Source organism: Gigantopelta aegis, chromosome 8, assembly GCF_016097555.1.
Source record: "Gigantopelta aegis isolate Gae_Host chromosome 8, Gae_host_genome, whole genome shotgun sequence".
Classification (NCBI taxonomy): Eukaryota; Metazoa; Mollusca; class Gastropoda; order Neomphalida; family Peltospiridae; genus Gigantopelta; species Gigantopelta aegis.
The window spans coordinates 30,759,757-30,784,819 of record NC_054706.1 but is presented as its reverse complement, the minus strand read 5'-3'; the positions used below and the strand labels follow the sequence as shown (position 1 = coordinate 30,784,819).

The 25,063-nt window shown below is 36.5% G+C and overlaps 1 protein-coding gene across 1 annotated transcript; it reads right to left on the bottom strand.

Moving 5' to 3' along the window:
* Positions 1–5,746: 5,746 nt before the first annotated feature.
* On the bottom strand, positions 5,747–24,177 carry LOC121378941 (E3 SUMO-protein ligase CBX4-like). Its single transcript, XM_041507334.1, has 5 exons — positions 24,022–24,177; positions 23,868–23,911; positions 23,689–23,754; positions 10,315–10,378; positions 5,747–7,336 (listed from the first exon to the last, which is right to left on the bottom strand). Exons 1-5 carry the CDS (start codon positions 24,088–24,090, stop codon positions 6,365–6,367), a joined length of 1,215 nt encoding a protein of 404 aa, XP_041363268.1. The 5' UTR covers positions 24,091–24,177; the 3' UTR covers positions 5,747–6,364.
* Between the last annotated feature and the right edge of the window lie 886 nt (positions 24,178–25,063).

Here is a 25,063-nt window from a genome sequence, read left to right as displayed (position 1 = left end):
GATATAGTATCATATATATACCTTCTAGTAGGCAGATCGTAAGTGGAACAAGAGATTACAGCCAACATAAATCAAACATTAACGTGTAACAGAAAGAAAATTAATCTTGATTATTTATTCTAAATCAAACGTTAAAATCTTCAAAATATACTCAAAATTGCAGCTGCTCGAAAATTTATTTATCAAATTCTTGCAGCTCAACCTAGTGAATCAGTGATACAGTCAGCATCTATTTTATTTCACTGACCACAGATGCCATCAAATCGTCTTTATAATACACGTGTATACATTGTATATAACCATAGCAATACCGTATGGAATTGTTGTTTCGGGGGTACATTTGTTATCGACGAGGGAAAATGAAAAAGAACTAGTAATTATAAGTTTTTGGATAGTTTTGGATAGTTTCAATTGGTCAGGAGTAAACCCAGCTGGAAGGGCTCTTTTAACGTGCACTTTGCCCACAGGTAGAACAGCATTTATCACCCATTAAAGGCTTTTGTAGGAGATATCGCTGACACTATAATTTACAATATCTCCTGCGATATTCTCCTTGGAGATATCGCTTCTTTCGTCACCGTGTATGTTTCAGCGCTAAACGTATCATTAGTGACGTCACGCCACTGTCGTTCTGCTAGTTAACGAGTTTACCGCTGCCAACCAAATACAGTAGTCCAGTCATTTTATTTGACCTCAAACAAATTGCAACAGAAATAATTTTTACGTTAAAGTACCCTAGCGAATAGTATATACAACATACTAAAAGTATAGAAAAATATAGGTTGGGGAAAATAGTTTATTTTGCGATTAAAGTTGACAAAGATTTTATGACCTAGCAGGTTTCCGTACATGTTAAGGGACGTAACTCCGTTGTAATATTTATCGGACAGTGTATTATTTACAGTGGCAACGCAAAATAAAAAACAACAAAAAAAAAGGTTATTCTTTGCTGGTGAGTGACCGAAATAACAAAAGGTAATAACCTTTAATAGATATTTTATCACACGTTAAACTGAATGTTTTATAAAAATTATTTCATTCAACATATGCAGTTTATATGACGTTTGTTTTTGTTTTTCAATCATGCATGTTTACATTTTTTTTACAACTCAAAATATAGTGCCCCATTGTTTGAATAAGCAAAATTATGACAGAAACGGCGCTAAAAACGTGTATAGATAATATCTGTAACATATAATAGCATTTTACTTAGGAAAAAAATCAAATAAATGATATTCCGTAACTTCTCGCTCTTAAAAAAAAACAAAGTATGGAAGACCAGTAATGCCATTCGTATAAGCTTTAGGAATATTTGCGTATTCGAACAACTGATGATCGGGTAAATATAATTCTTGGGGATATTTTATTCTTAACGCATTACACCGGACTTTAGGTGACATTTACTACATAATCACAGTTTATATGCCAAATCAGCTTATGTTTACATTACATGGATGCAAAATCTTAAGGACACACATCCAGAGGTATTCCGTCAGTTCAAAGCTGGTCACCATGTATTCCGACTCTCTACTGACCTGGTGATTGAGCAAGTTTTAATGAGAAGTGTGAAGTCATCAGGAGGCTTGACGAGAGTTGGGATGGGTGAAGCCCAAAGAGCCGAGTGGCTTTTGTCAATGCCTGCGTGTGCAGATATTAACAATGCCATGCAAGATTTAACTCGTGTGGGTTTTCATACTAGTGACCAACATAAAGAAGCATCTCATGCAAGGAAAGAAAGAGACAAGAAGGACACTACATCTATCCTTTCCTTCATAATTGACAGGAATCCATTCTTGATGACCCTTCTCTTCGAAATATTGATACAGGTACAACAGCAGATAGCAGAGTAAATGCAGATAGAGCTAAGGAAGTTGGCACAAATATCATCAAGTCCATGTCAGGTCAGAACATTCTAAACTATACTTTTCAAAGATCTCAGCAAGTAATCACACTCAGTACAAAAACCAGTATCAAAATAGATGGAGAACCAATACAAGTTGATCCCCAGCTTCTTTTTCAACGCCTCACAACAACTGCAGATACACTTTTTGAAGATCCATAAGACATCTTTAAATATGAACTCTGTTGTTTTCCATCTTCTCTTTTTGATTCAGACGGTGTTCTTAGGGAAGCACACAAGTCTTCTTTGGCAGATGCAATCTGGGGCCTTGGGGACTGTGGTGTTAAGAAAACGAATGATAGTATCCATTATATGCTGGATGGTGGTTCCCTTTTGCAGAGGATACCCTGGACTAAGGGCGACTTATTCTCAACCACATGCATGACATGTTAATTATGTAACAAAAAAGTATCCAAAACTGACAGTAGTATTTGATGGTTATCCAGATAAGCCATCAACAAAAGACATCACACATATGAGACGGACAAGAGGGGTTACCTCTCCAAAGGTTACTTTTAATGAAAACATGCCATGTAAAACCCCAAAAGAAGTATTTCTATCCAATACAGATAATAAACAGTCTTTCCTTAACTTCTTGAGTACCAAACTGTGAAAATGGGTGCACAACTATTCATGCTAAAGAGGACGCAGATGTTTTAATTGTACAGACTGCACTTGAGTTGGCCAAAACCTGTGATGTTGTTCTCATTGGAGAAGACACAGATCTTCTGGTACTTCTGTGTTATCATGCAAATATACATTCAAACAGAATTTACTTCAAATCAGAATCAAAACAAGCAGTGACAAGAAAAATTAGAGTATGGGACATCACAAAAACAAAGATTGTACTGGGAGAAGAAATTTGCAAATTACTTCCAGCTTTGCATGCAATGACTGGATGTGATACAACGTCACATCTCTTTGGCATCGGGACCGGCCTCGGTGTCGTCGTGGTAGGCCATCGGTTTACAGGCTGGTAGGTACTGGGTTCGGATCCCAGCCGAGGCATGGGATTTTTAATCCAGATACCGACTCCAAATCCTGAGTGAGAGCTCCGCAAGGCTCAATGGGTAGGTGTAAACCACTTGCACCGACCAGTGATCCATAACTGGTTCAACAAAGGCCATGGTTTGTGCTATCCTGCCTGTGGGAAGTGCAAATAAAAGATCCCTTGCTGCTAATCAGAAAGAGTAGCCCATGTAGTGGCGACAGTGGGATTTCCTCTCAAAATCTGTGTGGTCCATAACCATATGTCTGATGCCATATAACCGTAAATAAAATGTCTTGAGTGCATCGTTAAATAAAACATTTCTTTCTTTTTTTCTTTCTTTGGCATCGGAAAAGGAACTGTGCTGAAAAAGTTGATATCTTCAAACAATTTCAAGAAACATGCCAGTATTTTCTTGACTACTTGTGATGTAAGCCGCATTGTTAAGGCTGAAGAGGAAATGTTGCTTATTTTGTATGGTGGCATCTCAAATGAAAGTTTAGATATTCTACGATATCACAGATTTGCATCTAAGATTGTAGTAGAAAAGCTTGTGTTCATGTGCACACTTTGCCACCAACATCTGCTGATGCAACATTCCACAGTATGCGAGCTTTTCTAAAGTGTCAGCACTGGATTGGAGCTGGTGACGGATTGAACCCAAACGACTGGGGGTGGTATACATTGGACAATAAACTCTTGCCCCTAAAAACGAAACTTCCAGCTGCACCTGAAGAATTGCTGAAAATGATCAGATGTAATTGCAAGACAACCTGTGAATCCAAGAGATGTACATGCCGGAAACATGGATTGGACTGTACTGTTGCATGCACCGACTGTCGGGGTATCAGTTGTTCAAATTCACCAGGGTTAACATTTGCTGACATAAATGATGTTTGATCAAGTTCAATATTGACATGTTACAAATACCATAGCCTGAATCTGACTACCGATAATCATTATTTATTTATTTTTTATTTGAATTAAAGGTGCCATATCAGAGTTGCACAATGATCAGTTATTTTTCTTTTAAAATATAGTTATACTTTGAAAGAAAAAAAAATGCCACTAAAAATTACTTAATTAATTTCATTTACTAGCAGAAAAATTAAAAACCTTATTGAAAAAATCTTTAGAGGGTGACCATTACATTAAGAGCATGTTTTCATTTTGACAGATATGCGACGTACATTTTTTTATTTACTTTTTTATTTTTACACCAAGTGGCAGCACGTTACAATTATGTGTGGTATAAATTTATTTGTAGTTATTTACTACAAATAAATGTAAAAATAGCGAAGTTTGGCAGTTGCAACTATGATATTGCACTTTTAATAGTTATGTTTATATATCAATATTTTACTTTATTAGACATCACATAACAGGGTTGTACCAGTCTAAAATAACCGGAGGTGAGTGGGTGGAAGTGTACAGTTAAAGCAAATGAAATTAGGGCACATCAATATAGGGTCTTCTATAACCAAACGAAAAGGACATGTTTAAACTGAAAACAAATGCACTTTTATGCATTTTCCTGGACGTGGCAACTGCCCCACACGTGCACTGGTACCCCTACACCCCCACTAGGTATTGTCCTGCAAAGGTATTATTATGTCACAAGTGAAATGATATTGAGAGATAGCATTTGTTCTGGACATTATTGTAATTGAAGTGACTTTAATTTTGCGAAATTAAATACACCATCATATACCTAAGCAAGAAACTGTGTAACAGGAATTGTATTTACATCTTATTTTAATTTGTTATGTCATGTTTTCACGTTAATACATTGTATTCTATAAAGTGTTCACACAGTACCATAGCTATGTACCCATACCGTGGCAAGCTTTCGTTATACGTTTACAAATTATGTTGTTATGACGTTATTAAAAAAAAAACGTATATTTTTTCTTCACAGTGCTCGACTAAAATCGTCTTTTACAAATAGTTCCCCCTGTTTGACAGTTCTATACTTTTTATATGAGTTTCAGCATATGTTTGCAAACTTATTTACACTAAAATAAATTCTGTTGCAATTTGTTTGAGGTTGAGGGTATTCTACTCATAAAATGACTGGACTATAGTGGCATTAAACCACTTTTTTTTAAAATAAAAAATGTCGATCAACATTTTTCATTTGGGGACGTACACTTTTAGGGGGGGGGGGGGGGGGGGGGTCAAAAGTGTACTCTTTGTACACTTGTGAAAATGTTGAAAATTATGGATACACATGTATATGCTTTTATTGTAACTAAAGCTACAGTCACACCGGTCTTAAGACGTCGTACGACCATCTGCGATGGGTGAATTTCAGGTCATCGAGGAACATTGGGGGTGAATCGTGCAACGTTGCACGACATCGCAGCCATCGGGGGTCCTCGCACGACGTATTGGCGGTTTTTGGTCATGTTCCAAAAACTGGCTGCTATTTCCAGGATTGTAGGGTATCGTCGTGCGACGTCACGGCTAATCGTACATTTTCACATGTTCTCATACTGAAATGTGAATGGCAAACGATGTCGTACGACGGTCGACGACGTCGTATGACATCACGTGGGGTCGTAAGACATCGTATGACCGTTATACGACATCGTACTACGGTCGTACGATTTCCCTACGATTGTCTCAGATGCGTCGTAAACCCATGGTTTCCAGTGTGACCACATAACTAAGATTGTAATATCGTAGCAGAGTCGGGGACAACAGAGATATCTAGAATCTCACCCCATCGCACGATGTAGTAGCTCCGTCTGGCCATGAATTCACAAGAACCAACGTTTTGCTGACAGCGATGCACGGATGCATGTCGGTTCCTTACTAGCTTAACTAGTAGTTGCTAATATAATATCAATAAAAAATATTTTGCTGATTTTATTATGTAGGTCATGAATATACATGTACAAATTTACAGAAAGCAGCATATCTGACTTTGGCATCAAGCTTCATAAGTGAAACACACACAAACATAAATGTATTATGGAAGCAATGTTAACCAATGAAATAAAGTGTTGAACACAAAGATGTCTACACTTCCAGACTAGTCTTTCAATATTAATGCCAGCATTCCAATGCCATAAATGAAATTCTGCCAAAGCAAAATATCTACAAGTAAAATGGTTTGTGGTCATGAGACATCTTCAGTGTTATATCCACAGTATACACGATGGGTGACTGATTATCCAGTATAAAACACGGGCGAAAATGAATCATTGAAATGTCAAATAAATGGATTCACCAACATGAAAATTGTTTCACACTGATTCTATGGGTAATATACATGCAACATTTATTCCATTCATCCATGTTGTATGACAACAATTAAATAATGTACAAAATGGAGTCATGACAGCATCTATTTGTATGGTTAATAAAAGTAAACGCGTACAAAGAATGTATTCCATCCATCCAGTGAAAAAAACCCACAAAACATTTCATCACATACTCTCTCTCTCCCATGTTTCACAACTATGTTACTTTCAATCATTTTTATCTCTGTCCTTGAAGAATCCACTGTCGGAAGTGCACTCTCTGATTGTAATTGTCAACGAATCTCGGGTTACGTCTGTGAGAAACACCTGGTCAAGGATTGGTTTGGCAGTGATAGGGGGTGACCAGTACAACTTTTTCTCGGTGGGCTTCTCCCTGAGTTTGGGAGAAACAGAGATGGGCTGGACGTCCGAATCCACGTCATCGAAGTTGTACACGGACGAGTCCAGCTTTTTGGAATCACAGTTACTCTTCACATCTTCCGTGTGTCCGTTTTTCACTTTGAAAGGCTCGTGAGTTTTATTTTCCTTGTCTTTCATACTCATTTTTTGAACACTGTAGGAATTGAGTAACTTTGGTCGAGCGACCGACTTTGCGGCACTTAGCTGTTTCCCGCCACCACGTCCAAGACCTCGCCCGACACCACGCCCCACACCCCTCCCGACACCCCTGCCCACTCCCCTCCCAAGACCTCTCCCAAGTCCACGCCCCACACCGCGACCAATACCCCGACCACGACCTCTTCCTATAGGAGGGCGACCCGGCTTTCTAGGCTTTGGTCCGGGTTTTAGTTTGATTAACGTTTTATCTTTGATTTTAATCTTCGCAGCCGGCTTCGGTTTTGGAACCCAACCAGGAGGTCTGGGATATTTCGGTGGTCGACCTGGTCCTCGCTTTTGTGGAACAGAAAAAGGAGATGCCTGCCCATTGGACTCTTTGGTCTTGGTATCAGAAGAGGTGGATTCAGCAGATGTCTTGGACTGTGATGGTTCTTCCTTGTCCAGGCTCTTTTCCTTGTGTTTGCTTTCATCTTTGTTTCTGATGGAGGACAGAGCCTCGTCACTAGATGCACTGCTCGAACTGGCTGCGTCATCAATGGAGTCATCGTCTTTACTTTTGTCATCATCATCGTCGTCGGAGTCATCATCAGAATCATCGTCAGAGTTGTCCTGAGCAGCTTCCTGAAACATGGATTAAAATCTTATTAGAGCAGGGATCTGAGAATTGACAAGTTGTGTAACCCATTTATTGCTTGCACAAAAATAACTTCAGGTAACCAATCTGTTTTGAGTCTAACCTGTTATGCGAAATTTAGATTTGTGTGAGGGACATGTGGATCAACAACCATGGTTGACACCTGTGGCCTGTGTGACACCAACCTCTGTATTAACAAAAGTAGTCTTTTTTCTCATACCGGCCTCAGTGGCGTCGTGGCAGGCCATCGGTCTACAGGCTGGAATGTACTGGGTTCGGATCCCAGTCGAGGCATGGGATTTTTAATCCAGATACCGACTCCAAACCCTGAGTGAGTGCTCCGCAAGGCTCAGTGGGTAGGTGTAAACCACTTGCACCGACCATTGATCCATAACTGGTTCAACAAAGGCCATGGTTTGTGCTATCCTGCCTGTGGGAAGCGCAAATAAAAGATCCCTTGCTGCTAATCGGAAGAGTAGCCCATGTAGTGGCGACAGCAGGTTTCCTCTCAAAATCTGTGTGGTCCGTAACCATATGTCTGACGCCATATAACCGTAAATAAAATGTGTTGAGTGCATCGTTAAATAAAATACTTCTGTCTTCTTTTTTTCTTTTTTCTCATAAAAAATTAACCCTGACCTTTAACCAAGTTCATTACCCTCAATATACGCATGGACTGATATGAATATCTCAGAAGCCAATCAAATGAACACAGCATTCATATTAGTCTAGCCACTGGCATCCAGAGACGGACTCGGGATAGACATGCTCGAAACCTTCGTGGTATATGAGCATGAAAAAACTCTCAAGACCAAGACCAAGTCTAGGGCATGCATCTTTGACCCACATGACTACAATACATGTACTTTTCCTCCTTTCAACCACAACTGATGGAATACTTAAGTTTATAGCTGTTGAAAGGTACATTCTTTATCTTTCAAAAGTGTATGCTTTTTGAGAACATGTGATGGCTATATATACTGAACGCAGAAAGGTTTATAATTTTAAGCACAACAAACTGGCACAAGCAGAAGTAACAGCCACCACAAATCATCCTTTGGGTATGGAGATGTGGTGGACATAGATTTGCAGTCACTGAATTAAGTATATAGTGCCAGGTAATCCTTGTATACATTACCATAAATGAATTACTTGATAACATATCTATGTTATGGACCAGTATTATTCATTTATTCACTTAAAGAAGCACACCTTGATCTTTTGTATGGACAAATGGAAAAATATTACAGGCAAGAAAGAATTAAATAATTTTTCAGACCATGATGACATATTTATGAAATTTACAATTGAATTCTAATTATAATTAATTTACATGTACATGTAAGCTGATACTTTGTTATTCAGTCGCATCATTGTTCTCACTGTATGGATACATGTGTGTGTAATGTATTATTAAATATGATATCTATTACAGGGCTTCTAGAAATTTATGACAATCCACTAGTCATGGGATCAGTGATTTATAAAATTGACTAGCTATGATTATAAATTCACTAACCCTACTTTAATAAATGCAATCAGATACAGTTATATCATACAAAGAGGGAGATACAGAGTAAAAACACCTTCGAATTGGGTAGGTGGGTGGGGCAGGAAAGTAATATTTACAAAACGGGACATGTTTTTTACTAGACGTTGGGCATGATGATGGTATTTATTTACTAGCCTAACATTGAATATCACTAGCCATGGGAGTGGGGCTACCATAATCTAGTAGCCCTGAATTTATAAAAATTTAGGTTGTGGTGTTTTGGGGTTTTTTTTTTAAAGGGACATTCCTGACTTTGCTGCATAGTTTCCGACTAATAAAATATTTCTACGATTAAACTTCCATATTAAATATATTTTCTTGTTTAGAATATCAGTGTCTGTATATTCAAAGTGTTTCTGGTCATCTTAATATTTGTAAGAAGCCCAAACTGGATTTTGTCTTCAAATAATTTCTATCGTATAAAAAAAGTATATTTTGCAAAATAAAATGAAATTTAACGTAAATTTTGTAGTACAAATATTTGAACGACCAGAAACATGTTTAATATATAGCCACTAATATTTTATGCAGAAAAATATATTTGATATGTAATTACAGTCGTTAACATCTTAAAAATTGCAGAAAATTCAGGAATGTCCCTTTAAATGGTGGAGAACTAAGTACCATTCTCAGTTTTCCTCACATATAGTAACCTGCTAGTAACAGACCCCTGCACTTAAAAGGACCTGTCACTCTCGCTCCCATCAGACTACACAATACACAGACCTCTGAAAATTGCAAGAGTGATAGTTTTGTTCGCGCGTCACTCGCTTAAGTACAGTTTGTGTAACCCATTTTTCATCCTCGCATTGAATTTAAGACATCATTTACATGTTCATGACGGGTTACCTAAAAACAAAATGGGTTACCTGAATTCGTTTCTGTGTAAAGCCCAGTTCTCACTTGAACGATTTTTTGTACAATTGCGGTGCGACTAAAAGATTGTACAGCTGTGCGATTCCCGTACGAATTACCTTCGTACATTTGAATTTGAATATATATCAATCTTAATTTAGGGAGCAACTGATCACTACCCTCAATCAATGGCTATTTGATGTCAAACATTTGGTAATTTTGACATATAGTCTTAGACAAAAAACCGGCTATAATTTTTTCATTAGTAGAAAGGGATCTGTTATATGCACCATCCCACAGACAGAATAACACATGCCACAGCCTTTGATATATCAGTCGTGGTGCACTGACTGGAACAAGAAATAGCCCAATTGGTCTATTGCAGGGATCGATCCTACACTGACCGTGCATCAGACGAGCCCTTTACCACTGGCTATGTTCCATCCAAAGAGAAGAAACCCTATTGTTGCCATATACATGTATCCAACATTTTGATAAGCAACAACAATGTAAGCATATCTTAAACACTAAAGAGATGATTTCAAAACAAAATCTTACCTGTAGTTTTAATTTCTTTGGTTTAGGTCCACGCTTCAATGGAGGTCCATCCCGATCTCTCTGACTGAAAGAATAATTAAATTAGACATGTAGTGAACACGGCTCAAATGTTCACCACTATGTATTAAAGGGATATTCCTGAGTTTGCTGCAATTTTTAAGATATTATCGACTAACAGGGATTTTTATTACATATCAAATATTTTTTCTGCATAAAATATTAGTGGCTGTATATTAAATGTGTTTCTGATCATTCTAATATTTGTACTACATGTACATGTAGGTTAAATTTCATTATATTTCCTAAAAAAAATTGTTTTTTGTATGTACGAAATTATTTGAAAACAAAATCCAGTTTGGGTTTCTTACAATATTAAGACAGCCAGAAACACACTGAATATACAGACACTGATATTCTAAATAGCAAAATATAATTAATATGTAAGTTTAATCGTAGAAATATTTTATCAGTCGGAAACATCTTACAATGCAGCAAACTCAGGAATGTCCCTTTAAGTATCATACATGTACGTCACTACCCATCATGATGCATTGTTTATAAACAGACCATCTAAAGTATAGGTGGTACAAATTAACCATAATTACAGGTACCGGTATTTAGACTGTCCATCTAGGATAGGAGTTAATGATTAGTGGTTAGTTAGAAATCAATCAGTATATTGGCCATAACCATACCCAATTCAACTAAATTGTTAAAACTCACTTTGAGTTGGCAGTTGGCATGTACAGTTCTGTCTGTGAGAAAGTGCATATAAATGATCCCTAAAAATCCTTAATAATGGAAAATTGTAGCGGGTTTCCTCTAAGACATATACATGTACATGTCTACAGGGTTTCTGCCAGAGGGTAAAATGGGTATGGTGCCATATCCGAAATCCAGACAACTAAGCCAGATATACCACCCCTTGAATGAATGAATGTATGTTTAACAACACCCCAAAAAATATATTGGCTATTGTTTATTGAACAAATGTTAAGTATCTCAATACACGAATGATCAGTATGGTGGGGACTATCAATATAAAAAATTAAAAACAGTGTAAAGAACTGTGGAAAAAAATATAAACAGCACGGGTAAATAAAACCAAATTAAAATCTGGTATAAATTAAAATCCAGTGTCTTTCAAAATATGTTAACACAAGTTCAAATACATACATGTACATGCATATCTTTAACCATCAACTGATTAAGCAATGCAATAGTGATGGGATAAAGGGTAAATCATTAAATGTCTGGTAATATTTACAAATCAAAGACTAATTTTAATATACTCAACACATTTTTAAAGGTCCATAATTGTAAAATTGAGACTCAGCGATTTTCGTGAAAGTCATGAGTACACTCATGCTTCAATCGTCGTTTTATGCTAATAAAAAAGACATGTTTTATTTAACGACACACTCAACACATTTTATTTACGGTTATAAGGCGTCAGACATATGGTTAAGGACCACAGATATTGAGAGAGGAAACCCGCTGTCGCCACTTCATGGGCTACTCTTTCCGATTAGCAGCAAAGGATCTTTTATATGCACCATCCCATAGACAGGATAACACATACCACGGCCTTTGATATATCAGTCATTGTGCACTGGCTGGAGCGAGAAATTTGCTAATAAAAAGATTAGAAGAGACACTAAGAGATTACGAACAAGTTTCACAGAAATAATGCGATACAAACAGGTATAACCAGAACAAAATGTTTGTTTATATAGTTTTTAACTGTTTTCACCCCGTAAACGAAACACAGCATTATCAAAAATATGGAAGAGGACAAAAATGCTTTGGGTTGGATGGCAAGAATGACAGCTTGCAATCATATGGACACAATGGGAGAGACTCTGTAAGGCCATGATAAAGTACATGTAATTAAATGGGTACCAACAGTTGAGGGGTCTTATCAAACAACAAATAAAGCACTGACAGAAAGAAAGAAATGTTTTATTTAACGACGCACTCAACACATTTTATTTACGGTTATATGGCATCAGACATATGGTTAAGGACCACACAGATTTTCAGAGGAAACCCGCTGTCATCATTACATGAGCTACTCTTTCCGATTAGCAGCAAGGGATCTTTTATTTGCGCTTCCCACAGGCCGGATAGCACAAACCATGGCCTTTGTTGAACCAGTCATGGATCACTGGTCGGTGCAAGTGGTTTACACCTACCCATTGAGCCTTGCAGAGCACTCACTCAGGGTTTGGAGTCAGTATCTGGATTACAAATCCCATGCCTTGACTGGGATCCGAACCCAGTACCTACCAGCATGTAGACCGATGGCCTAACCACAATGCCACCAAAGCACTGACAGATTACTTGAGAGTGGGTTATAATGCCAGAAATTCTGCTTTTAATATACCATACTTCACCAAAGAAAGAGTGATTGGGAAATGTGGTCAATTATTTTGCCCTTACTGTAGGTACAATAGTCAAAACCATGAACAGTAAATTACATGTTCCATACTGATTTTCAGCTGTTCCACAGTTAATGTCACCATTTTAAATTTTATCATGTTTCATTATTGATTGTTTTATTAATTTCACTGTCCTTTTCATCTGTTGGTTTTTAAACACAACAAAAGAAATGTGATAAAATGTTACAGAAACAAAACATTTCTTTAAAGTGACCTCAACTGAATGTGATGTCATAGAAAGTAACGCTGTGTTTACTCTCAATTTTGCAATACTCTAACTGGATGACATTTGATTTTGTGGGAGTGTGTTTGGAAGTCTTTATTATATCAGCAGTGTTCCAATGGACTTTATTTTCATTTGACATTACTATAAACATATTTATGTACAGGTATTAAGTGACATTTTTATTGTTGTCATTTTCCAAATAGGGTCCTTCCAATCAAGTCAAACCTTAGGATCTCGAAATTACAATACTCAACTGTATACATTACAGGTATATTTCTTTATACTTAGTACCTATATGGTTATAAAAAAAAAAATATAAAAAAAATGTTTCTTCTGGCATTTTCTAAAATTGAATGATTTAAACAATAATTTGGAGCAAACAAATTAACAAGTATAATTATGAACCAATGTGTAATAAAATTACATAACAGTAGTTTTCATAAAAACTATGGATGTATGCTTTGGGTTTGGGTTTGGGTTTGGAGTCGGTATCTGGATTAAAACTCCCATGCCTCGACTGGGATCCGAACCCAGTACCTACCAGCCTGTAGACCAATGGCCTAACCATGACGCCACCGAGGCCAGTAAAACTTGATAAATAATAATGTAACTAGCAAAGATTTACTATAGTATCTACTGGCCCTAATATAATAAAATACTCAGAATAAGTACATAATTATATATAATTAGCCTTATATCTTCACAGTCATAGCCTCATACAGTAACTCAAGTAAGTTAAAGTTTGTTTTGTTTAACAACACCACAAGAGCACATTGATTACTTAATTATCGGCTACTGGATGTCAAACATTTGGTAATTCTAACTCGTATAGTCATCAAAGGAAACCCGCTACATTTTTCCTAATGCAGCAATTAAGGAATCTTTTTATATGCACTTTCCCACAGACAGGAAAGCACATACCACAACCGTTGACCAGTTTTGGTGCACTGGTTGGAATGAGAGAAAGCCCAATCAGGTGAATGAATCCACCGAAGTGGTTCGATCCTTGCGACGCAAGCACCTCAAGCCAACACTCAACCGACTGAGCTAAATCCCTTCTCTTCAAGTAACAACACCCGGAAACTAACTGGTACTTAACTTTGAAGTGTAAAAGGAAATATGCTATTAACGTGGTTAATCAAGCAACTGATACATGCATGAAATCATTTACACTCCCCTGATCCAAGTGACAAGTATAGCTTTATAAGAACAATTAATTACTGTTATTAAAAACTACCAGGGTGTTGGCACTGGAAATTTATTTTACACCCACTGGCATTTGGAAAGTTACCATCACTCGCCATCATAAAATATCAAGTGCCGCTTAAAGGGACAGACCCTAAGTCTATAAACACTAAGGCATATTTTTCACTATTAGAGCCGTTTATGATCACTGAAATCAAACATTACTTATATGTTATTGTTTAGATTATTAATTCCAGTACAACCGAAGTGTTTCTGGTCATGCTGGTGATTCTAATACCACAAAATGCATTTAAAAATTTTTTTTAAATGCACACGAGTCTGAGAAGTAATGATTATGATGGAATCATGTTTTAGTCTATTTTTAAGGGTATTTCAACATCACAGACTCTTGTTTCACTGTTGTATCCAAATTTGTTTCACATTTGTAAATTAACCAAACTTAGTGTCCATTTTTACAGGTTGAAACTTAAGAGTCAAGGTGAAAAAAATGCCTTAAGTGTTCAAAAACTAGGGTCCGTCCCTGAGTTTCCATGATGGAATTGATGTTTCTAACTAACAGAGCCGTCTTGCTGACTAAAATGACACCGTAAATACAGTTTACAGTTTAGAATACCACTCTGTATTGCATTTGCAGTCTTATGCTCATTTCTGCAGCAGTTATTATTTATTTGTTTCATAATATACATGTATCAGGGCTTCTAGATTATGGTAGCCCCACTCCCATGGCTAGTGATATTCAATGTTGGGCTAGTAAATAACTACTATTGCAATGCCCGACGGCTAGTGAATTTTCAAAATCAAATTTTGCAGTTAAGTCTATTTTGTAAATATGAATATACTACCCCACCCCAATGCAATGTTTTTAAGCTCTATCTCACTCTTTAGGTGACATATCTAATTATTACTGTTAATTAGTAAAATTTGATTAACTTAAAGTAAAGTAGGGCTAGTGAATTTTTAATCGTGGCTAGTATATTCTTAAAATCACTGATCCCATGGCTCGTTGATTTTTAAAAAATTCTAGAAGCCCTGATGTATGCAGGGTTCAAAATTGATGAAAATACATCTGAAATCCTGCCATCAAGACTTAAATGATGCAATAATGGTCCCAGGATTACTGCAATAAACACTTGAACACATTGCTATAAGCACTACGATGAGTCTTGTTGCGTGAGATGTCAATATTGTACATCGCCTGTTTTAGTAACCGCTTTTACTTTTTTCTTCTTTTAATATTAGTTTTTAATCAATACAGAACATTCTGCTTTATTATCTGTGCAATTACAATTGTTTCTGGTAAAATATTAAAGGTTTGTGGAACATTTTATGATGGAATTTTCTAGATTTGATTGGTTTTGTATGCAATTAACAGACATTTGTCTTTCTAAAGCTATTCAAATATGCGGCTTAATTTGTATTGATTTAATGCTAAATGGTTCTGTGCAGCCGAATTATAAACAAATAGCCGATTTATGCTATAAACCGATATGCAATAAAGTGGATTCAACTGTATAAATTGCTGTCGTTTTGGAGTATCACCAATGGCAATTTTCTGCTGCTGGATAAAAATCACTGCCATAAGTAAAACTTTTCGATCATATTTATTTGCTGCAAAAGTCACCTTTTAAAAAATTGCGATAGACAGGCTCAAAACTGCCGTCGGTGGGCTGTTTTACCCACGGCAATTATTTATTTTAAATGCTGTGAGTGACAAAGTTTTAGTTTGAGCACTGTACATGTAAATTTTTTCGCACATGTGTAAAAAATTATTTTAAGGTAAAATCTGGTTTGGGCTGCTTAAAAGCATTATGGTGACAACAAGCACCTTGTTTTGTGGCTACCGATATTCTGAACAGGAGAATATTTTTAATACATAAATTTGGTATCTAAAAGGATCTGTTAAGCAAAAGCATGTTACAACAGCAGCAAACTCGAGGACAGTCCCTTTAATGACATTTTAGGAATTTCATGTAACCTCCTACTCACAAAATTTCAATGATTTGATATGATATGATATGATATGATATGATATGTGGTGTGTGGTGTGTGGTGTGGTGTGTGATGTGTGATATGATATGATATGAATTATGATATGATACGATATGAGATACGATATGAGATACGATATATGATATGATATATGATGATATGATATGATACGATATATGATACAATACGATACGATATGATATAATATATGATATGATATGCTATATGCTATGCTATATGATTATATATGACAGGGCTCATATTTAACAGTGACCATGCAGCAATGCCCCAAAGCCCTAAAAAAATTTATTAAGAGCTTCATGGCCAAACTGGCTGTGCCTTGTTTTATACATTACTAATGGGTCATCATACTTGAATGCGACTAGAATGCAACTTTAATTTTTGTATTCCGAATCCAGTGGTCTTGGTGGCCAACTTTAAGGGCATGTTGCACCCACCCACGCCTTTTTTCCTGCCCAGATTTGAATTACATAATTTAACCTGTATTTTAACAGCCTCCATTACATTCCATATCAGTATCTGTTTGTCTGGTACATGTAATAAAAGTTTATATTTTAGTAGGGCAATGAAACATATGTTTATCTTATATTTGTCACGTCGGCAATCTCCAGCTAAAACCATTTACTTGGCACCAAATGCGTCATAAGATCAGTACTGGTATTCAGGGTTTTTGTGTCCACTGACTGTCATCTGATATTTCATCCTCAGTTGTAGATTTAATTGGTCAAAACTGATGATTTTACCTTACTGTTACATTCATGTGTATTTGTTTATTTTGCAATTCCGAATAAAATATTTGAAACTTTTCATTTGGTTAGGGATATCATTGCTTATCATCCAATAAAGGATTTTGTAGGAGATATCGCTGACACTATAATTTGCAATATCTCCTGCGATATTCTCCTAGGAGATATCACTTCTTATAATCTTGATTGGTCAAACTTTAAAAACCAGACATTATTTTGTTATCGCACTGTGTATGTTTCAGCGCTAACCTATCATTAGTGATGTCACACCACTGTCGTTAACGAGGCTACCGCTGCCAAATATAGTGACATTCAAACGACATTACTGACATTGTTTACAATTGTTGCGAATGAAAAGAAAGATAATGGATGATAAAAAGAATACCCTCCTTGTGTCTTGTGATATCATAATTTATCAGCACTCATTGATAAAAGTATAAAAATCCTCAGCAAGCCTCAGATTTCATACTTTTATCAACTCATGCTGATAAATTATGATATCACAAGATACTCGGGGAGGATCCTCTATTTATAAAAACAATGGAACTAGTAGTGTTCATCATTACAATTATGTATCTTGGGGTAAATATTTACACTGCCTTAAAGTTACAAAACTACATTATGCACCTATATATGTAAGAACAACACAACAATGTTATCCCACATTAGAAGATCACTTCTGAAAAAGCATACCCGGTATATTATTTTTCAGGTATCTTAAAATCTTTATTAAAATAATGAATGCCAATGAACAGATCAATATTTTCTAGATCAATCAACCAGTAGGTGGATTAATTTTCTTGAGACGAGTGTCAGAAAAACCATCTACAAAAGGACGAGTGCCAGAAACTATTAATCTGGGATCTACATACGTGATGATTGATCATAATAATTCATAATCAATAGTCATAGAAAATGTTAACTAGTTGTACGTACAGTTTACAAGACGGAATTGATGGAAAAAAGCAGTGGTTTAGGTACAGATATGTTTTCATGCATATGTAAACAAAATATATATAGAAGGTGAAATTAGTCTTATCCCAGAGAGCATGACAACACAGACATACAAGTACATGTAGTGCAAACAATTTAAATCTTTCTTAACTTCATATAATTCTAAACGACTGTATAATTGAATGTTGATTGGTTGGTGCATGATGATTATAACGAATGACCAATGATGAAATTCCAACAAAGGAAGAAAATGTTTTATTTAATGACGCACTCAACACATTTTATTTACAGTTATATGGCATCAGAAATATGGTTACGGACCACACAGATATTAAGAGAGGAAACCCACTGTCACCACTTAATGGACTACTCTTTTTCGATTAGCAGTAAGGGATATTTTATATGCAACATTCCACAGACAGGATAACACATACCACGGCCTTCGATATACCAGACGTGGTGTATTGGCTGGAAAATTGCAACCAATTCCCAGCACTAGTTAATACCATGAAACGTTTAAATTATGACCTCTGCATTGAAGTAATAGCCGATATTTGCTGAGAGTTCCACACCATTACTGTGCACTATCTTAAACCAGCTCCCTTGGAAGTTCAATAACACTTCTTCATCATCGTCAATCAGGCCAGTACCAGAATCCACGAAACATGTCAAACGATGTATCGAAAAAGTAAAGTTTGTTTTATTTAACGACGCCACTAGAGCACATTGATTTTTTATCTTATCATCGGCTATTGGACGTCAAACATATGGTCATTCTGACACTGTGGTTTTTTTAGAGGAAACCCGATGTCGCCACATAGGCTACTCTTCTCTCGACAGGCAGCAAGGGATCTTTTATTTGCGCTTCCCACAGGCCGGATAGCACAAACCATGGCCTTTGTTGAACCAGTTATGGATCACTGGTCGGTGCAAGTGGTTTACACCTACCCACTGAGCCTTGCAGAGCACTCACTCAGGGTTCGGAGTCGGTATCTGGATTAAAAATCCCATGCCTCGACTGGGATCCAAACCCAGTACCTACCAGCCTGTAGACCGATGGCCTAACCACGATGCCACCGAGGACGGTAAACGATGTATCGAAGTAATAAAGTCACAGAAAAACACAAACTTAAGCAACCAACAACATCATCTAACGTACATGTATTTGAAAAACACTTGAGGGTGACAGTAAAGGCACATGTAAGTTTTTTAAATGTTTTAATGTTAACAAGAATTTGTTTTAATATGTATATACATACTAGTACTGTGTAGTATACATATAGCACTTAACAGGTAGCAGTATGCATACTTGTATGTAAGTGGTGGCACGTGGCTCAGTGGTAAAGCATCCACCTGATGCACGGTCGGTCTGGGATCGATCTCTGTTAGTGGACCCATTGGGCTATTTCTCGATTCAGCCAGTGTACCATGACTGGTATATCAAAGGCCGTGGTATGTGTTATCCTGTCAATGGGATGGTGCATATAAAAGATCCCTTGCTACTAATGAATTTTTTTTAAGCAGGTTTCCTTTCTAAGACTTAACAAAAAATTACCAAATGTTTGACATCCAATAACCGATGATTAATAAATCAATGTGCTCAATAGTGGTGCCGTTAAACAAACCAAACTTTATTTTATTTTACATGCATGTAACAATTCTTAAATCTGACCGGCTTCGGTAGCGTTGTGGTTAGGCCATCGGTCTACAGGCTGGTAGGTACTGGGTTCGGATCCCAGTCGAGGCATGGGATTTTTAATCCAGATACCGACTCCAAACCCTGAGTGAGTGCTCCGCAAGGCTCAATGGGTAGGTGTAAACCACTTGCACAGACCAGTGATCCATAACTGGTTCAACACAAAGGCCATGGTTTGTGCTATCCTGCCTGTGGGAAGCTCAAATAAAAGATCCCTTGCTGCTAATCGGAAAGAGTAGCCCATGTAGTGGCGACAGCGGGTTTCCTCTCAAAATCTGTGTGGTCCTTAACCATATGTCTGATGCCATATAACCATAAATAAAATGTGTTGAGTGCATTGTTAAATAAAACATTTCTTTTTTCAATTTTTAAATCTATTAATGGTGCTACATCTACATGTATTATAAGTTACAAACTTGTGTCACTATGTGTCATTATATAAATTACATACACATATATATTAAGCAATGTATGTACATGCATAAATGTATGTTACTCTGGAATATATTTCACTATTTTTACATTTATTAATAGTAAGTAACTACAACTCAACCAATCTATGCATAAACAACTCAGGAACATAGACAAATTAAAATTTTGTTGCTTGTATAAACCGTTATATTCACTGTAACTATGAAGGATGGTCATATGGTGTCAAGACATATGGTTAAGGACCACAGTTTTAATTAGAGATAAAACCCGCACCTGCCACACCATGTGTTAATCATTCTGGGCTCATACTTGAACAAAGTTTGTTGTAGCCAATTTTTAGATATGTGCAGTATTTTCTTTAAGTTATTAAAAATGGTTAATTTAAAGGAAAATGTAGCCAAACACAAAATATTGTAGCCACTTTGTATAAAAATTTTGCAATTTGCTAACTCAGCACCCACTGGGCTATTTGTTGTTCCAGCCAGTGCACCACAACTGATATATCAAAGACTGTGGTAGTGCTATCCTGTCTGCGGGATGGCGCATATGAAAGATTCCTTGCTGCTAATGGAAAAATGTAGCGGGTTTCCTCTCTAAGACTATATGTTAAAAGTACCAAATGTTTGACATCCTATAGCTGATGATCAATAAATCAATGTGCTCTAGTGGTGTCGTTAAACAAAACAAATCTTTTTGCCAACTCAGCAATGGACAGGGTGAGCCTTGCTATTTTAGATCATAACAGCAAGAGATCTTTTATATGAATCATCCCACAGACAGGATAGTACATACCACAGCATTTATTATGCCAGTTGCGTAACAAAAAATAGCTCATTGGGCCCTCTAGGACCTAGACCAACTGGGCATCAAGTGAATGCTTTACCCAAACCTGTCAACTCTGCTGGATTCCGCGGGAGACTCTCGGTATTTGATAAATTTTTCTCCCAGGAAAACAATATTTTCTAGGCATAAAATGTATTAACATCAGTGTCGCCATATAAAAATCTATCCAATTTAGTCCTAATCCAACTCTGACATGTAAAATGTCTTCCCACTAGATTACATAATGCAACTATGACTCATGAATTACAAAAAGCAAGTATTCTGAGAGTACTGCTAAAGCAATGCATAACGGATGCATCAAATTTTCTTATTTTCCAGTTGTAAATCTAAGGGCCATAACTCTGTGAAAAATTGGTAAATCACAATGAAAGTCAAACTTTATCTGTACATGGTAAAGCTCCAGCACCATATAACCTTAAATAAAATGTGTTGAGTGTGTTGTTAAATGAAACATTCCCTTCCTCGGTAAAGCTATACACAAACTTTCAGCTCAATATTTTTAGGCATTGCAAAAAAATAGTCTAGAAAGGTATACATGGAACAAATGGACAGACAGACAGGACGAAACCTATAGTCCTTTCAAATTTGACCAGTAGAAGACTAAAAACAGTGACAACTACAGGTCTAAACCTCCCAGTTAACCTTTAACCTTTAACTTAAGGTATTGTGCAGCAGCCTACCAGCCTCAGTGGTGGTGTGGTTACGCCACAAGACTTAAGCAGGCATCGAAATAAGCATTGTGTCTGGTAACCCATTTACAGGTTACCACATTATATAGCCTGGTAACCTATAGGTTACCACAACTATATAGACTGTTTTCTGGTACTTCTACATTTAAATTAAATGTTCTTGCAAACTACTCGGCACACATCTAGTTGACGCTGCTAAAACACAGACATTCTCTAATTGTATCGGAAATGAGGAAGTCCGGAATGCATTGCCTGATTTATGTTCGGAAACGAAACTACTGTTTGTTGAAATTGTTGTCGAGAACAAAACACTGTTCTCAACTTTTCTTACATGTGGTAACCTCCCGGTAACCTGAACAATCGTTCTTGACTTATTTTGATGCCTGCTTAAAGCTGATAGTTACTGGGTTCAATTCCTGGTACTTCCTCCCATCCAAAATGAGTTTAACAACTCAATGGGTAGGTATACGGTCACTACACCCTCTTCTCTCTCACTAATAACCAACAGACAGACAGCCTGGGTAACTGAGGTTTGAACCATAAGTGCAGGGATCGAACTTAAGAATTTGTCTCCCACACAAACTTTTAAAAAATTGCTATAGGTGAAACAGTCCACCGATGGCAATCTTGAGCCTGCCTATGGCAGTTTCTTAAAAGTGACATTTGCAGATAATGTACACTAGCTTGTTTTAACATGGTGCAGCACCATGCCTCAATAGTTCTAGCACCATCTTTCCTTAATCAGCACCATGCTGCCCTGAGATTAAATAAGCCTTTTTCACTAATTAATTCTAAATTTGTCTTTATAAAACACCCAAAAAGGTATTATTAATTAATAAAATATGCCTTTTATATCTCTTGCTATTCATTTATTAAAGGAGCTCAATCATGGATTTAGTGGGCCTTGTTTCTCTAAATATGCATTATAAATGAAACTTACATTCATTTGGAATACCAAACCTAGTTATTGTATGATCCAAAATATTTTAACTGAACTACAATCGAGGGAATTCCATGATACGCTTATTTTTTTAATTTTGGAACTCTTCTTGTGATGAGACATGAAAAATACGGAAAAACAGACTCATAGTGATGAGGCTATATATACGATAACCGTATAATGTATTTTTGGATTTTATATACACAATAGACTTGGCAAATGAGGACCGGTTATATACATGGCAAATAATAAAAAGTATATTATTTCATGACGAAAATAACCGCGAATATACGCTGAAATAAAATAATAAACAGTCGGAACATGAACTCACCATTTATTATTATTATTATGTGGCAAAGTGGTATTTCGGTTTTAATGTATAGCGTGAAAAAAACAGTGTATTGTTGCATGTTTTGTCATCCAAAGGTTGGCTAATTATTACTTAACACAGTTGAATCCAGTTTTATGTGCAGGGACAAGTTCAGCCTGCCATTTGTGCATGTGTGCACGCACGTTAATCTTGCATTTTTATAGCCAAAACTCCTCCAGATAAAACACCACCCCTCCACCCCAAAAAGGTAGTAGCAGGCTAATAATAATAATAGTAGTAGTAGTAGTAGTAGTAGTAGTAGTAGTAGTAGTAACAGTAATAGGAATAATAATTGTGTATTATTATTATTATTACTACATGTAGTATAATGTTGGTAAAATCATATCGCGGTGGGGTGGGTAGGGGCAGTTGTTACAAAAACATTACATAAATTTAGAGGGGGAACCGAGAGCGGTCTCAGCTTTACTAGTAGCCTATAAAAATGTATTTTGAGTTTTATTGCCCCTTGCAATTTTGCACATTTGAAATGGGTATAATATCCGCCCAGTCCCCTCCATTATTATTTTTAGTTACGGTTTAGGGTTAGGGTTGGGGTTGGGGTTAAGGTTAAGGTTAGGGTTAGGGTTAGGGTTGGGGTTGGGGTTAGGGTTAGGGGAGGGGGGGACCGGGCAGATATTTTTCCTTAACTTTTTTTTTATTTGGCCTTATAAAGAAAATTATAAATACTTATAATAGTTAGGGTTAGACTTAGTGACAGTGCCAAAGGAAAGTCCTTCCGACCACCAAATTGACACAATACCCCCCCCCCCCCTCCCCCCAATACAGGTACGTCTTGTTACGCTACACGTTTTACGTCTTACCTTCTAGTAAAAGCCTCGATCAGTCTACGATCCAGTATATTTTCTTGTGGTTCCCATGTGTTGTATCTGTAAAACACATTTTAATAAAACGGATAAAAATACAGCACTTGCGTTAAAAATACAGCATTTCTTATCAACCTCATAACAAAGAAACATAAACAATGGGAACCGATACTCACTTCACAGACCAGCCCTTCCATTTGACGAAGAATTCCACTTTTCCCTGTAAAATAGAAAATACCAGTCGATTACTTGTAAATACGTTTGCAGACGGGGTAGTCCCGCTTTTAAAACGACGTCTCGCGAGGCAAAACTAACAGCAAATGCACGTACCCGGCGCACACGCCTCTTGAGAATGCGTTCCGCTGCAAATATTCTTTCGCCCATGTTCGCTAACTCCATAACCCGGTGCTAAACAAAGCGATATTCGGCCTTTGTTGTCCCGATGAAATTCTTTCACCGAGCCATCAACACATCCCATAATACTCTGCTGTGACGTCACGGCTCTGGCATATCGAGGCGTTGGGGTCACAGCAAGCGGCCTTCTTGGTGTTTGTTATTCGCTTATCGTTTCGTGTGCGATACGGGGAAATAATACACGGTCGTGGTTTGGCCATGAATTATTAAGTACGCATAAAGGCACATAAGTATTCTAAATCTAATTTTCTAGCAGCTGTATAGTTTGATTTTCATAAACTGTATTTAGTTTTATTAGTATAATGTATTTATGTGTGTAGGCCTAGTATTCATTTATAATTAAATAAATAATTAATATACGTTCTGATTATTAATTAAAATATGTAGCCTACAGCAAAATTAAAATTTCGTTTTAAAAAATAACCCTATTACAAAAAAAAAATTCAAACACAAAATTACCAGTTTCGCAAAATTCTGTATTAAATATAACAATATTTTATTTGCATTCCATTATTATTTATTTTATTTTTGTTTATTATTATTATTATTATTACTGAAAAATATTAGTATTGTAATGTGTTATTATAATTTTCAAAATAAAATATTTTATCAGCACTCGTTGATAAAAGTATAAAATCCTCGGCAAGTCACGGTTTTCATACTTTTATCAACGAGTGCTAATAAATTATGATATCACAAGACACTCGGGGAGTATCCTCTATTTAACACAAAGATTAATATTTTATATAGGGGCCTATATATATTTAGAATAAAATTTAAAGAGACTGTCCTGAATTTGCTATCATTGTTAATATGTTTTCAACTAATAAAGTATTTTTTAGCAACTATAGTTAAAATTATATTAAATAATATACATTTTATTTTTCGAACTTACGAAATTATTTGGACGACAAGAAGCACACTGAATGTATAGGCGGAGATATTCTAAAACACGAAA

Coding starts and splice junctions, on each gene's coding strand:
- LOC121378941 (XM_041507334.1), bottom strand. CDS start 24,090: ATGGAGTTAGCGAACATGGGCGAAAGAATATTTGCAGCGGAACGCATT. Junction 23,755..23,867: donor TGGAAGGGCTGGTCTGTGAA/GTGAGTATCGGT, acceptor TGTGTTTTACAG/ATACAACACATGGGAACCAC. Junction 10,379..23,688: donor ATCGAGGCTTTTACTAGAAG/GTAAGACGTAAA, acceptor TTATTCTTTCAG/TCAGAGAGATCGGGATGGAC.